At 39.5% G+C, this 13,205-nt stretch overlaps 1 protein-coding gene across 2 annotated transcripts in view; it reads left to right on the forward strand.

Annotated features, from left to right (window-relative positions):
* The first annotated feature begins 9,668 nt into the window (after positions 1-9,668).
* Positions 9,669-13,205, forward strand: part of stac (SH3 and cysteine rich domain) — a 30,298-nt gene continuing 26,761 nt past the window's right edge. The window contains exons 1-4 of one of the 2 annotated variants that reach the window (XM_039602966.1): positions 9,669-9,841; positions 9,993-10,122; positions 11,243-11,275; positions 12,681-13,014. In XM_039602966.1, coding sequence (XP_039458900.1) covers positions 10,009-10,122; positions 11,243-11,275; positions 12,681-13,014 — 481 coding nt within the window. In that variant the 5' untranslated portion in view covers positions 9,669-9,841; positions 9,993-10,008. Of the gene's footprint in view, positions 10,123-11,242; positions 11,276-12,680; positions 13,015-13,205 lie in introns of both variants that reach the window. The other variant, XM_031758372.2, reaches the window with a different exon arrangement.

A 13,205-nucleotide genomic window follows, 5' to 3' on the forward strand; every position in this document is an offset into this window, starting at 1 on the left:
CAAAGCATGAATTTTCTGTATGTGATTCTCTGTCTTTCAAAATGTTTGTGGAATTTATAAATAAAATATCTATAATTAAAGTTCTTGTTTATAATTAAAACAAAGAATATCATTTAACTCCTGGCTTTTTACCGGCTTCTTACTCTCTCTACTTCTATATATTGTATATAGGTAGGTATATAAGTAGGTATTTTAGTAAATATTATGTTTTGTTAGCTATTTAGAAAACTGCGCCTCCTGTGGGGAAAAAATGGACTTGAGATCTCAATACTAAGAGACAGACTAAAGCAGTGTTGATGGTAAAACTATAAAATGATGACCATTTTTGTCCTTGTCCTGGTGCTCTAAGTTAATGTTATTTGAAGTGAGGAGTGGTAAATGTTTTCAGTTCTCATTATGTGTGAAATATTTACTTGATGTATAATTCCTTTTAAAAACTGTGGTGTATTAAAAGTACAACCTCAGTTTCAAAGTTTTCATATCAGGACATCAGTCCATCCATTTACAACCATTTTCTTCCACTTATCCAGTTCAGGTTAGTGGTTTGGTTGGAGCCCATCCCAGCTATTAGGACATAATAAAAATACCCTCAGAAGAACAACAACACATGACAAATTACATCATGTCATTATTTATTTAACAAAAGCTAAGACTCAGCCACAAAACTTCACAAAAGTGTAGTTTAATTCACTTCTAAAGATGGATTGGTCTGACCATTGAATCAAGGGCTCGGAAAGTGGAGGGACTAGAGGAAGCTATTAGCTTAATTGTATATTTTTGAAAACAAGAGTGGTTTGAGAAATCATTAGTATTGTGGTCAGTGTGTTGCTTTGTGGGATTTTGTTGTTGGTAACTAAAATATATGAGGAAAAAAACATAGTAATAATCTTTATAATATAAATTCCACAAAAATATCAAAAGCTAGAGAAGCACTTACAGAAAAATGAAGCTCTGACATAATGATTGTCCGTTATTTACCGGTCAGTAAATCTGTCTGTGACTCAAACATTGGTGATTTCCCTCACATTTTCTTGCTTCATAACAGAGACAGAATGGAACGTCTGGACAACTACAGATAAAGAGTACTGGACCATAAACCATCCTTTTTGACAAAAACGTGATCACTGGTTGCGTACTTCATCAAATATGCAGTTCTTGTAGAAGTGCACACTTGGCATAAAGTGGGATGCTTTATCTATATTCTGGGATCAGTTCAGCCATGCAACCTGATTCATTAAAGAAGGATTCCAACTGTGCTGTTAATCCCTCTATAACACGGCCAGCCAAGATTTACTGGTTGCTTTAATGAGGGAACTGGTTAGCTTTCTCTCTTTTCCGCCTTTAATTATATGCGAGTATATGACTGCTGAAGATAACACAAGTGTGATGCTCACTTGTGAGTGCTTCAACATACATGCAATCAAAATATCCAGATATGCAAAACCTTAAAAAATCATGACTCTAACCTTAACTAAGTTACTGAAAATATTAAAATCAATTAGTTTAACTTAGTAAGGTTATCTAGATAATTCAGTCTTGATAAGTTAACATCCCTGAGGAAGAGATTATTGTTTTTTAAATACACTGTAACCATGAACAGCTGTTTGTCCTCTTACAGAGATGTGATCCTCTTAATGAAACAGGGGATCAGCTGTTCTGTGTTGCTTTTGGCCTCTTTTGTCTCATTAGTCCTGACTGGCACACAGTAGGCTAAGAAGTGACCAGCTGGAGACCAGCTACACTGTCAGGAAGTGCGTCACTGGATCAAATACAGTGATGCAAGAACGGTGTATCAGTTTGAAGAGCAGCATTCAGTTAAATGAACCAAATGTTCAATATCTCAATCAGCCGAGTTTTACACCTCTCGAGTGTGAGATCCTGTGAGGTGCTGAAGACTCATGAATCAGCAGAGACACATGAGGCAAAGTTGTTGTTTTAGAAACCTGCCATTAATATCCAACTGTGGTGTTCACAAAACATAAATGTGTGCACGTTTGAAGGGACATATGGACACGCCACAGGTGTTTTATGTCTTAATTTCTCCTGAGGGTTTGGTGGAAGAATTGATGTCACTTTTCTAAGGGGGACTCCAACATATGATTCTCCATAAAGCCATAGCTGTTTTATTTTTTATCTCTAAAAAGAGATCATTAGTGAACCTCAGAAGTGTTCATAGGTACATGTTTTTTCAACAGCAATTTCAACATAGTCAGACCAACTTTTCTGCATTTTTACTATTTATACTAAGCTAATATTTTATTTGTGCTACTCTTTCTACGGTGTGCACAGATACATAATAACTAGCAGGAGTAAGGAATATATCTTAATATGTCTTAAAGGTAGAGTGAGGACTTCATGAAAACAATGGCGTGGGGTAATGGTGTTCACCACCTTGTTTCTTATTCCCTAGTTATTGATCATCAAAACAGTGTTACCCTGGTTGCAAGTCAACCAGGGTAACACTGTTTTAATGATGCTGACGTGATTTAAAGCAACCTGATAACGGCGACTAAGGAATAAAAAACAAGCTAATGATTAACCATGTATGCTAAAAAACAAACATATGATTATTTTCAAGTTAATAAGATGAAAAATATTTTCATAACTTTGTTAGAGGTCAGAAACAAAGAGTATTACGTCACTGCAACCCCCCCTGGCTTTTGCTCCGCGGCTGCTGAGTGACCCCTCTCCTCAGCTCTTTCTGGGATAGTGGCGCGGCTGCCCCTCTGTTGGTCTTCCTTGGTCTCTTGTGTTCTGGGGGCCTCTGGATGTCTGGAGTTTTGATCTCCTCTATACCTGTTTCATGCCCTGGAGGACGGGGCTGTGGCTCCCCACACCCTCTAGCAGATCATTACATGAAGGAACCTTTTAAAAACAAGCGCATCCATGCTCTCAGGTGTACACACGGGTGCTCACACACACAAACGACACCCTTTTTGGCTCCTACCTTAAAGCACACTGTGCGCTGTCGATCTTTCGTGCTGCACAATAATGTTTAACATTTAGTATTTACTGTTATATTCACATAGATCATGATGTTGTTTATTCTATTGCTCTTGTTTTCTTCTGCTTGTTTTCTTTTTTCTTTCTCAACAGGTGATCCAGGTGATTGATATATGTATTTTTTGTCTGCTTATTTTGTTGGTTCTTGTTTTTTGCCCTTTATCCCCGTCCCTCTTCTCCGCTGTTTTTTTCCCCTCTTTCTTTCTCCCCTTTCTTTTCCTCATTCAAGTCTGTCCTGTATCTAGCAAGTGAAAATAAAAAATAAAATAAACAATAAAAGGTGAATCAAATAGACCATTGCGGCAAGGCTGGGATGGTCCATTTGGTAAAGTAAATCCGTTGGGCATCTTTCTTCGCCTTTAGACAATAATTCTGATGGCAAAAGAGCCAAACGGGACAAAAAAAAGAAAAAAAGAAGAAAAAAAGAAACAAAGAGTATTTTTTAATAACATAATGTAAACAAAAACTGTTTGTAAAAGCCGTAATAACTGACTGTTTTACTGATTTCAGTCCTGAAAATCCTCCTGCTAATGTTTTAAATGAACTTTGGGATATTTGTGTATATGTTGTGTAGATGACAGTGTAGCTCACGACAGAAATTCTATTAGGAAGTGGAGTTTATCATGTGACAAAGGTCCCTGTGTTGAATCAAAGTAGATACTGTGTGTAGAGATAAAGTTGGCTATATGTGTTCAATTGTGAAAAAGTGAAAGCTTTCTCTCTCTCGCTCTCTCTCTCTCTCTCTCTCTCTCACACACACACACACACACACACACACACACACACACACACACACACACACACACACACACACACACACACACACACACACACACACACACACACATTTACTCCTAGCTCTCATTACTTTATTGTACCCTGCAGAGACCAGTCTTGGGGTGGCTCATAATAAGATAGGCTAATTAGACTGGGTTCTTGGGGAATCCACTTGCCCATTACTGTAACACATGCTGGGACATATGTGTGTGTCTGCATATATATGTGTAGGTGTGTGTCTGTTCTATAATGTCAGGCTGGGTCATTGGTACTTGATCACATGACTTTTTGAAGACTTACATTTCTAATTTCATCAAATATGTTGGTTCTTTATTTCTCTGCTGTAAGAGTGCAGTGAATCCAATCCAGATAGAATTACAGTATTTGCAGGCTTTGAATTTGCTTGTTTGATATAAAAATATTCAATTCAACAGAAATGCTTTGTAGTGGCATATAATATCGCTTATACAAATCTACTGTACAGAAGCTTAAATACGATGATAGTAATCTTTTATCCAGGAAGTAATTTTCTTATCAATTTTCCACTGTGTTGTTAGAAAGTCACAGTTGGAATGAATCTTAAAATGAGTAATAATTACACAACAGATCTATCATTAGTTATGATAGCTAATGATCCAAACATTCACTCAGTCTATCAGCCCTTCAATTCATCCCTGAATGTGACAACACTGATCATGTCTTCTTGGCACAGAAACTGATGTGAACACCATGTGTGTGTGAGCAGGAGACTACACTCCAAGAATAGATGGTGACATGTTGAGCCTCCCAGAGGAGCTGCGAACCCAACAGAAAGAGGCAAAATGTGGAGTTTGGCACATGCAAGTGTGACAAAGTCTGAGAGGGGATTTCATAACCTCATGGTATTCAAGACACAATGAGCGGAACCAGTGGCACCAGTGGCACCAGTGGCACCAGTGGATCAGACTCTGAACTGTTCAGAGAGTAAAGCGAGCTTTTGATGCCATATGTTGTGATTTTTTTATAAAGACACATCATAAATAAACAACAAGTCAGCAGTGTTACTCATTCATGTTGTTATAGAAAGACATTCATGAAGATCTTTATGATTTAACATGATTCAGACTCCCTTCTTACCACTAATACTAGCATAAATACTTTTGCATCCTTTTTTTGTGCCACAAATGTCATGTTTTCAGTAACTTTGGTGAATATAAGGTGTTTACAGCCTGTTCCTGTTACTGAACCTTTGGTTCTGATGGAAATCTGGTAAAGAAATATTTCTCCAGTTCAATAATTATTAATATATTGCAATCATTGCAGACAAACAGATGTTAAATAAAGATATGTGAACAGCTAAAGGATTATTGATGAAAGCTCTTTTGCATGTAAATCACTGTTAAAACAGCCAACTAAGTATGCTGATAAAATGTAATTAAACCATTGTTGTGCTGCCACGATCAACAGGTTTGTGCATTAAAAGAATAGCATCAGAGACTTCATATACATGGATGTGGCCACCATGACATGAGCCTCATGGTAAAGCCTCTAGGTGAGCATTTTGACTGTTACCATTTTATGAAACCAAATGTGTTTTGAAACCAGATGTTGTGAGGGAAGGAGAAACACTGCACACTCATACCTCAATCGTGAGGTCGACCTGCTCTACAGCGTATCCTGTTTTATCCTTTTTTGACTCCAACATGGTCCATGAAATAGAAAAACCTCATGCTGTATCCAGAAATGCTTGAAACTACCTTGTTCCAAGTGTTGTTTTCAAATTGTCCCGTCTTGTCTTACCTGGTAGTGGCCGATGGCTGGTTCTGGATGCTTCTTCCTGTTAAAAGGGAGTTTTTCCTTCCCACTGTCACCCATTGCTTGCTGATGAGGTCATGTGATTGTTGGGGTTTCTCTCTATTATTATTGGGTCTTTACCTTAAAATATAAAGTGCCTTGCAGTGACTGTTATGGTGAATTAGTTCCTGTAAAGACTAAGCCTACGCTTGAAGCCACTGAGGTGCTCGATGGCAGAGGTGATGTGATGCCACTGTCATGAATGAACCTTGAGAGTCCAATAACTACAGCCGTACTTATCTTGTCCGTTTAACACATTTATTGCTTTCCATCAGTTGCATTTGTAGTTCAACAGTTCTCTTAGTATACAACAACAACAGGACAGAGATCACAAATTATTTGCTCCTTCCGACCAACAACACTTGACCTTAAATACTGTACCATAAAACATATTATACCCTAAAAACACAAAAAGTGACCCCTAGTGGCACACATAAGGTAACAACACAAAAAAGGCTCCTACAGTTCCTATATAAATACAATTAAACTGAGCTGAACTGAATTAAATGGAATTAACTTACTGACTATAAAACCAGATTTCCTTTGCCCACTTCTGGCCAGCTTAGAAACACTTAAGCTACATACACAGTGGAAGTTATTTGTAGCATTGTGGCGACTAGAGACCGTAGAAACTAAATGATAAACATTTCTCATCTTCCAGGCATCTTTCTGCCATTGAGAATGAAACATACCCCTGATTAATGTATGACCTGGTAGTAAATATGTTCGAAGGTCACCTAGGCAACTGGAGGCTGGAAAGTCTGCAAATGACAAGCCATCAGCTTCAAAACAATGTGCAGTGAACAAATCAGCTTTATGTATTCGCTTCACCTTTCAGACCTGGAAACTATGTCCAACCTTTATATACAGTCTGTTTCTAGCATGCACATGCTAGTGTTAAATATTTCAAAGCACCCAAGTACAGCCTCACTGGTGATGCTTTCATAACACTATGGAACCAAAGTTGATTTGAAATGTATATGTGAAATCATTATATATGCAGGGAGGTCTACTTAAGCAATATAAGACATCCCAAAATGCATTTCCTCATTAACATCCTATAACTCTTCATCATACGTGAGAGGCCAAGTGTGATCAGGTAATGGTTCAGCCTACTGGTAAAAAACCAAAAAGACGAATTCTGCATTTGTATGATGTATGTGGTGCATGTTTTTATTCCTACCCTGAACATCAGCTGTTGCATTAGTATGAAAAAAGAACACATGTTTAAAATATATGAATACATGAAAATTTAGTGTGCGTTTTTTTTTATCTTTGTGAAGAAATAAAATCAAACTACTCTGAATTTAGTTACGGTCAGACACACGTTTCAAACCAAGTCTTTCAAATATTAAATTTTTCCTGAGAAAGTAAATAGAATTTTGAGAAATTAATAAAAATGTGCTCTGTGGTTATAACAGTTGAAAGAGGTGGCTCATTGATGGGCATACCTCTTCTATTGTTCATTTGGCTGATCCCTTATTCACAAGATGTCAACACATTGATCTGTATATTTGATTTGGCATATTCTTATACCAGAAGCTCTTCCCGATACAACCCTCCCAAGGGATCCTTCATATATTAGGAGAATGTGATGCAAGAATGTGGCAAGAATGTGGTTGATGGTTCCCATACACAGGACTGATGCATTAATAACAAGAAAGAGAAATACTTAAAAACCAAAAAGCAACTGCGGACCTGAAACTGCACAACTCAGATCTTTGCATCTCCTTAATGAAACATTTCACTGGGAATAATTAACCCCTATTCCTCCAGCCTATCGTCCTTCATCGCTCAGTATTTCTCTCATTTTTTCACGCCTTCTTTGCACTCTTGACGGACCAGCAGCTGAGAGAGGAAATTACAATGTTCTTTCCCTGTCTCGCTTTCACACTTGGCTCTCTACGCTTGCTTCCTGGCACAATCGGTCAAGCATTTGGTTCTTTCTGTTGACATGAGTCACAATAACCACACACATACACCACATGGACTGAATGTATCGTTGACTCATGCTCGGATTGACTAACCCGGGGGATTGTCTTGTGTTCTCTCCAGGTGGTGGGTTATCGTGTCAAAGCGCAAGACATCAGCTCATTTGTGGTGTCAAATGAACTGATGTCATTTTTACACCACCCTTACTACTGTGAGAAAATACAGAAGTATACCCTTTGACAAATTAACAAGTCCAGGATGAGTCTAAGTGTTAAAACAAAGTCACACTCTTTATTAAGACTGATTGCTCTTTCTGAAAATAGGTGAAATCTGATGACCTTCTGCGGGCTAATATAGAAAAACTCTACACAAATAAGACCATCTTCACACCATCTAAACTACAGAAACACAACCTGCAACTTGTCTCAATCAGTCATTTACCTCAGCTGTATAGGTACTGTGTCATGACATATGTCAGTCAATCTTTGCACAATCAATATGTAGTCTCACTCCTTGGGACTGTGTTGGTGTTTGCATTCCTGTCAGAGTGAGGAGGCTGCAGTCTGGCACCTGCCTCCTTCATCCTGCAACATAACTTCAAGGACATCACATCACAAGGGAGCCCGGAGGGAGGCATCATGATGTATCACTACAGTGAGTATCACATCTATCCCATCTGAGGTGAGTAAAATGCTTTATATCTCACTGCGAAACCTAAAGAGTAATAACGCTGCCAGTTTCCTCATCAGTAGCTTACCAGTGTGTGAATATACTGGATTGTGTGAGTGTCGGTTTGGGGGTATTCTTTCTGAAAGTAATCCATGACAGATGGCCTTGAAGGATATTTACTTACTTAATACTGGTTTGACATTTTGGGAAATGGGGTATCCTTATTCATGTTATTGCTTGGTGTTAGATGAAGGTACTTAAAGATGCCTAGCAGTACTTCTGAAGCTCACAAACTAGTATTATTTCCTTTGTTCACACAATAACTGAATGAGACAAAGTGCGCTGTTTCTTACCTGAAACAATGAATTTCTTCATTTTTTCTTTGGTTTTATTGGTGGTTTTATTAATGAGATGGAGGCAGGTTAAGTGTTTTTTTCATGTCTTTAATCTAATCTAACTGGTCCATGATGTAGTTTAAAAGCTGATAGTCAAACATGAAAGGGTTATCAATCGTTTCATCTAAAGTCAGCGAGGGTTGTTGCATCAACACCTTAATAATTTAGTATTTTGCTGGTAAAAACAAAGCTCCTATCGATTTTTCAGTACACACATGCTTATATTTGGCTGTCTATCTTTGTGAGGATATTTGGTGACATAATGTAATACCTAGCCCATTATCCCAACAATACAACTACAAGACTTAGCATAAACCTAATTCTAACGTGGACCCCCAAAAAACCTGCAACCCTCAAACAGGCCTTTGAAGAGAGTGTGAAAAAGTGAGGACCAACTCACTCAAAATGGTCTAGAACCTCAACCTGGTCCTCACTATAATAGCTAAACAAGTAAACACACACAAATGTGTTTGACCTTGACTAAAGTTCATGAGGTGAAAGGTTTTTCTGACCTAAAAGAAAGTCTGATAACTCTAAAAAGAAACTGCATGTATATCTGTAATCATGCATTTTTCTCCATTGCTGTGGAAAAAACATCTCAGGCGTATTTTATTTCAAAACATCTTGTTTTTGTGTCAAAAAAAAAAAAAATCAGTTGTGAGAATTCTTTAGTTTGCGTTAGGTTGGTGTTCAAGCCTTACTTGAGTGAAGTTTTGCTGCCTAAAACATTTCTGGAAAATTCTCTCAGTCTTTGTCAACTGAATAAGCAGCTGGACCAATCTGAAGTACAATTTCTTGGAATTCATCTGAACAAGTGCGCTATACATAACATTTGGTTTGAAAGAAACGTATGCACTCGTGCAAACAGCGTACGTCCTTGACTTTTTCTTTTAAGAAGAGCAATGATCCATTTGAGAATGAGCTTTTTCCCTTTGAGTGCATCTTGCATGTGAATTATGGCAAGACAGACTCGTTGTGTCGCGTTTCTCCTCCTTCTCCATCCTTCTCAGCCCTACCCTCCCTTGATCGCTTACAGCTCTCCGCCCTCAAAGTATTGACAACGCGAGGCGCACGGCGCACAGCGTGGACTTGGAGATGTCTTGGCAGTTACGCACGACGCCACGATAAACACGAAAGCCTCTTTCAGACGGACAGGGCACTTTGAAGCCGATCTGGAATTACTTGCAACTTTTGATTCGGAAACCACTTTTTTCCACCCTCGTGTCTTTTCAGTACGTTTTCCTCCTCGTTTCTTCCCTCTTTACAATATATCAGCAACGGATCTAAATGACTTATCTTTTTTATTATTTCCATTAGAAGAACAGAAACGATGTAAACCGCTTAGGGGGGAAACGAACTCAGTTGAGCAGTATCTTTTTACAGAGTACAGACAGAGAGGATGATTCCGCCGGCCAGCACAATTCAGGACGAAAGTGGGGGCAAAGAGGACGAACGGGACCAGAATGAGACACCCAAATCCCCGACGGCGAACGCCAGCCAGCAAGAAAGCAAGGTAGGACTATCCTGTTGTTGTTGTTGTTTTCTTCTTTACCACGAAAATGTTTTTCACTGCACGCCAGTACAACTCTGAATAAGAAATTAAGCAGGCTAAAAAAACTTCTATTAATACGAGATTTAAATGGGCTCAATCGGGATGAGCTCCCAGAAAGAAGACCGCACATTTCCTCCTCCTTTAAATGACTGATAACACACTGATAAAACATCCTAAAACAACCTGATCTGATTAGATTTAAGGAAGCCATAACAAATAATACGAGCTGTAGCTTACAACTGGAAGACAAACCACGAAGATAACGAGGTTAAACAGAAGATAACGCTGAGATCAGTTTAAACTCACAGCACAGCAGCTCACATGCTCTCTGTGGTTTTATATGAGAAGTATACTGTGGTCTTTTTCTTTAGAGGAGATAATAGAAAATAACCTGTATAAGTCCAGCTGATGTTGGTACTGGTTTTTAAATATACATCAAGCAAGGAAAGGTAATTTAAATTAAAACTGAATTAAAAACAGGAAACAATATGGTCTTAAAAATATGTGTATTTTCATAAATAAATAAAAGGCACATGGCTTGGACTTTCTACTTGGAAATGAGGCTGTGTGATAGAGCTCGCAGCTGCCTCTGGCGTTATACCATCTATGTGGGTCACATGTTGACCCCCAGACTACTACATTTAGCAGTACAATATTGGACTAGTGATCATGGCAGTGGATAGCTGTGACAGCTCTTCCCACCACAATTCCCTTGCTGGGCAGATGAATCTCATGCTCTGTCTCCTCCTGACAGCGAGGTTGTGGTTTTTGTATGATCAAGCTGTTGTTCAGTTTTCTTAGTTTCAGCTGAAACATTTCAGCATGGGAACTTGTACTTTGGCACGTTTTGCTGGATATTTCAGCAGACTCCTGGCTGACTTTATGCAATTTCCAAGCTTCTGCCAAACAACCAGACTCACTTCCAGCATCATAGGTGATTTGTCATAGAGCAAAAAAGGCATTTAAAGAAAGTGTTTTATTTTTCTTACAGTCATGATAAGTAGAATAAGTTCCTCAGAAGGCTGAACAAGTTTACAACCATTAAGTAAAGCTGTGTTTGTGTTTTTATCCCTCCTTTAAGAATACTGTGAGGCCTGAACATCACAAGCGCAAGGTGAGCCTCCACTCTTGTGCAAACTGTGGCGCATACTGCTGATATCAGTCCGTCAGAAGAGTCATGATTGCATGTGAATAAAAGTTGTTCACTCCACAACTTTTACTCCACTTAACGAAGTCAGTGCCAAACCAGGTTAAGTCCATCTTCACCCATATTTTTAGAGGGCACTCTTTGTTTAAGCTGCATCGTATTTAAAGTCATTTGAGTTATAATCCCATGTGATAACTGGCTTTGGCGGATTGTGTTGCAGTGCTCCACCCAGCCCCCATTAACCCTCCCTGCTAACAGAGCAGAACTCTTAGAGATTTGGCGCCATCGAAATACAGCATGAGCTCCTCGATGCATGCACACATGCCTTCACTGTGCTTTATTTTATATACATTAAAGCCACAGTAGAACAAAAAAAAAAGAGGGCAGTGCCCTTTATCATCACACATTTACTGGTAGAAATAGCTTTTCCATCTACTTTTACTACTGTTTTTCTTTTCATGGATCAGCAGGAAAACAGCTGTAACAGGTTGCAGGAGGATGTATTGGTTCTGTAGGTTCATGCTTCTGTGTGTATGCGTTCATGTGTGGGTGATGATGACAGAGAAAGGGTCTAAAATTGATTGTTTCCAGATTGACTTGCAGGACTGATTGATCTTCACCATAACAAAGCCGCAACGATAAGCACTCTAAGCACTCTAAGCAATTTGTGCAGGCATGTTCACAAAAATGACAAGCGCAGAAACAATGCACCACGTATGACTGCGTCTGCGTGCTTTGCAACAAACAGGACGAATAAATCCTCAGAGGTGTTTACAAAAGGCGGATGTAAAGACAAGTCGGTGCTGTGTGAGAGAATCATTAGGAGTCTTTCCCGACCTATCAGAAAACATAATCTATTTTTTCAATCGGGGATTTATAGCCACACACCAGCCTGGAAGCTGAACCATAAAATCACATTAGAGTGGCTTAGCAATTCTTTATTATGTGTCTGAGCCCAGATTTGAGTGGGTTTCGGGGGTACACACACTGGTTAAATTAAATGATTTGTCAGCGTGGAGCATTATGAATAGCGTTACTGTAAAGGAGAAGCATAATGAGATTGATAGGGGCTGCTGCCAGAAATGACAGCACAGTGTGTGAGGAATGGTGTTAATGTGATACACTGGCCTAACCAGAAAATCACATTACCCTCCCAGGTAGGCAACCTGGAAAGTTTTCTACTGAAAGGTGATAAGTTGAGACCACGGTAATAGTCATGTTATCGGGCATCAGTGAATGAGATTTGCCTGAAGGTTACTCCACAAATGGACTTGGTCGCTCAAAATTTTTCTGTCTCCTCATTTTCTCTCAAGCAGTCTGTCTTTTCTCTTCTTTGCTCCACTTTTCTTGAACTCATCCTCTCCTGTTTCAGCTGCAAAGACTCAAACGTTCCCTGTCCTTCAAGACCAAGAGCATCCGCAGCAAGAGCGCCGACAACTTCTTCCGGAACAGCAGCGAAAACAAGACGGAGCTCCTCTCTGACGTGAGCAGCAGCACGGGCCATCTTTGCAACATTGGGATGGCCCCGCCGCACAGCACCAACCTCCCCATTCCTCCAGTTCCTCCGGCTATTCCCTGCGCACCTCCTCCCACGTCGCGCTCCCAACCACGCAACCCGATGCAGTTAGACTCGGCGGGACACTGCTTCATGGAGCACATCTTTAAGAAGCCCACGTTCTGCGACGTCTGCAACCACATGATTGTAGGTAGGGGTAACAGCACTGCTCTCCTTCATCAGAACATCAAACACAGCTGAGAAGGCAAATGCCTGATCATCCAATGAGCCCTGCAATCATATCGTGAGGAAATACCTTTCAATAATGAGCTCTCCACCAGGTGTTCTTCCACCAGAGAAACATGCATTAAAGTGCGCAAAGGGTTAAACGCAACGTGACAT

The sequence above is a fragment of the Oreochromis aureus genome, linkage group 19, assembly GCF_013358895.1.
Source record: "Oreochromis aureus strain Israel breed Guangdong linkage group 19, ZZ_aureus, whole genome shotgun sequence".
Lineage (NCBI taxonomy): Eukaryota > Metazoa > Chordata > Actinopteri > Cichliformes > Cichlidae > Oreochromis > Oreochromis aureus.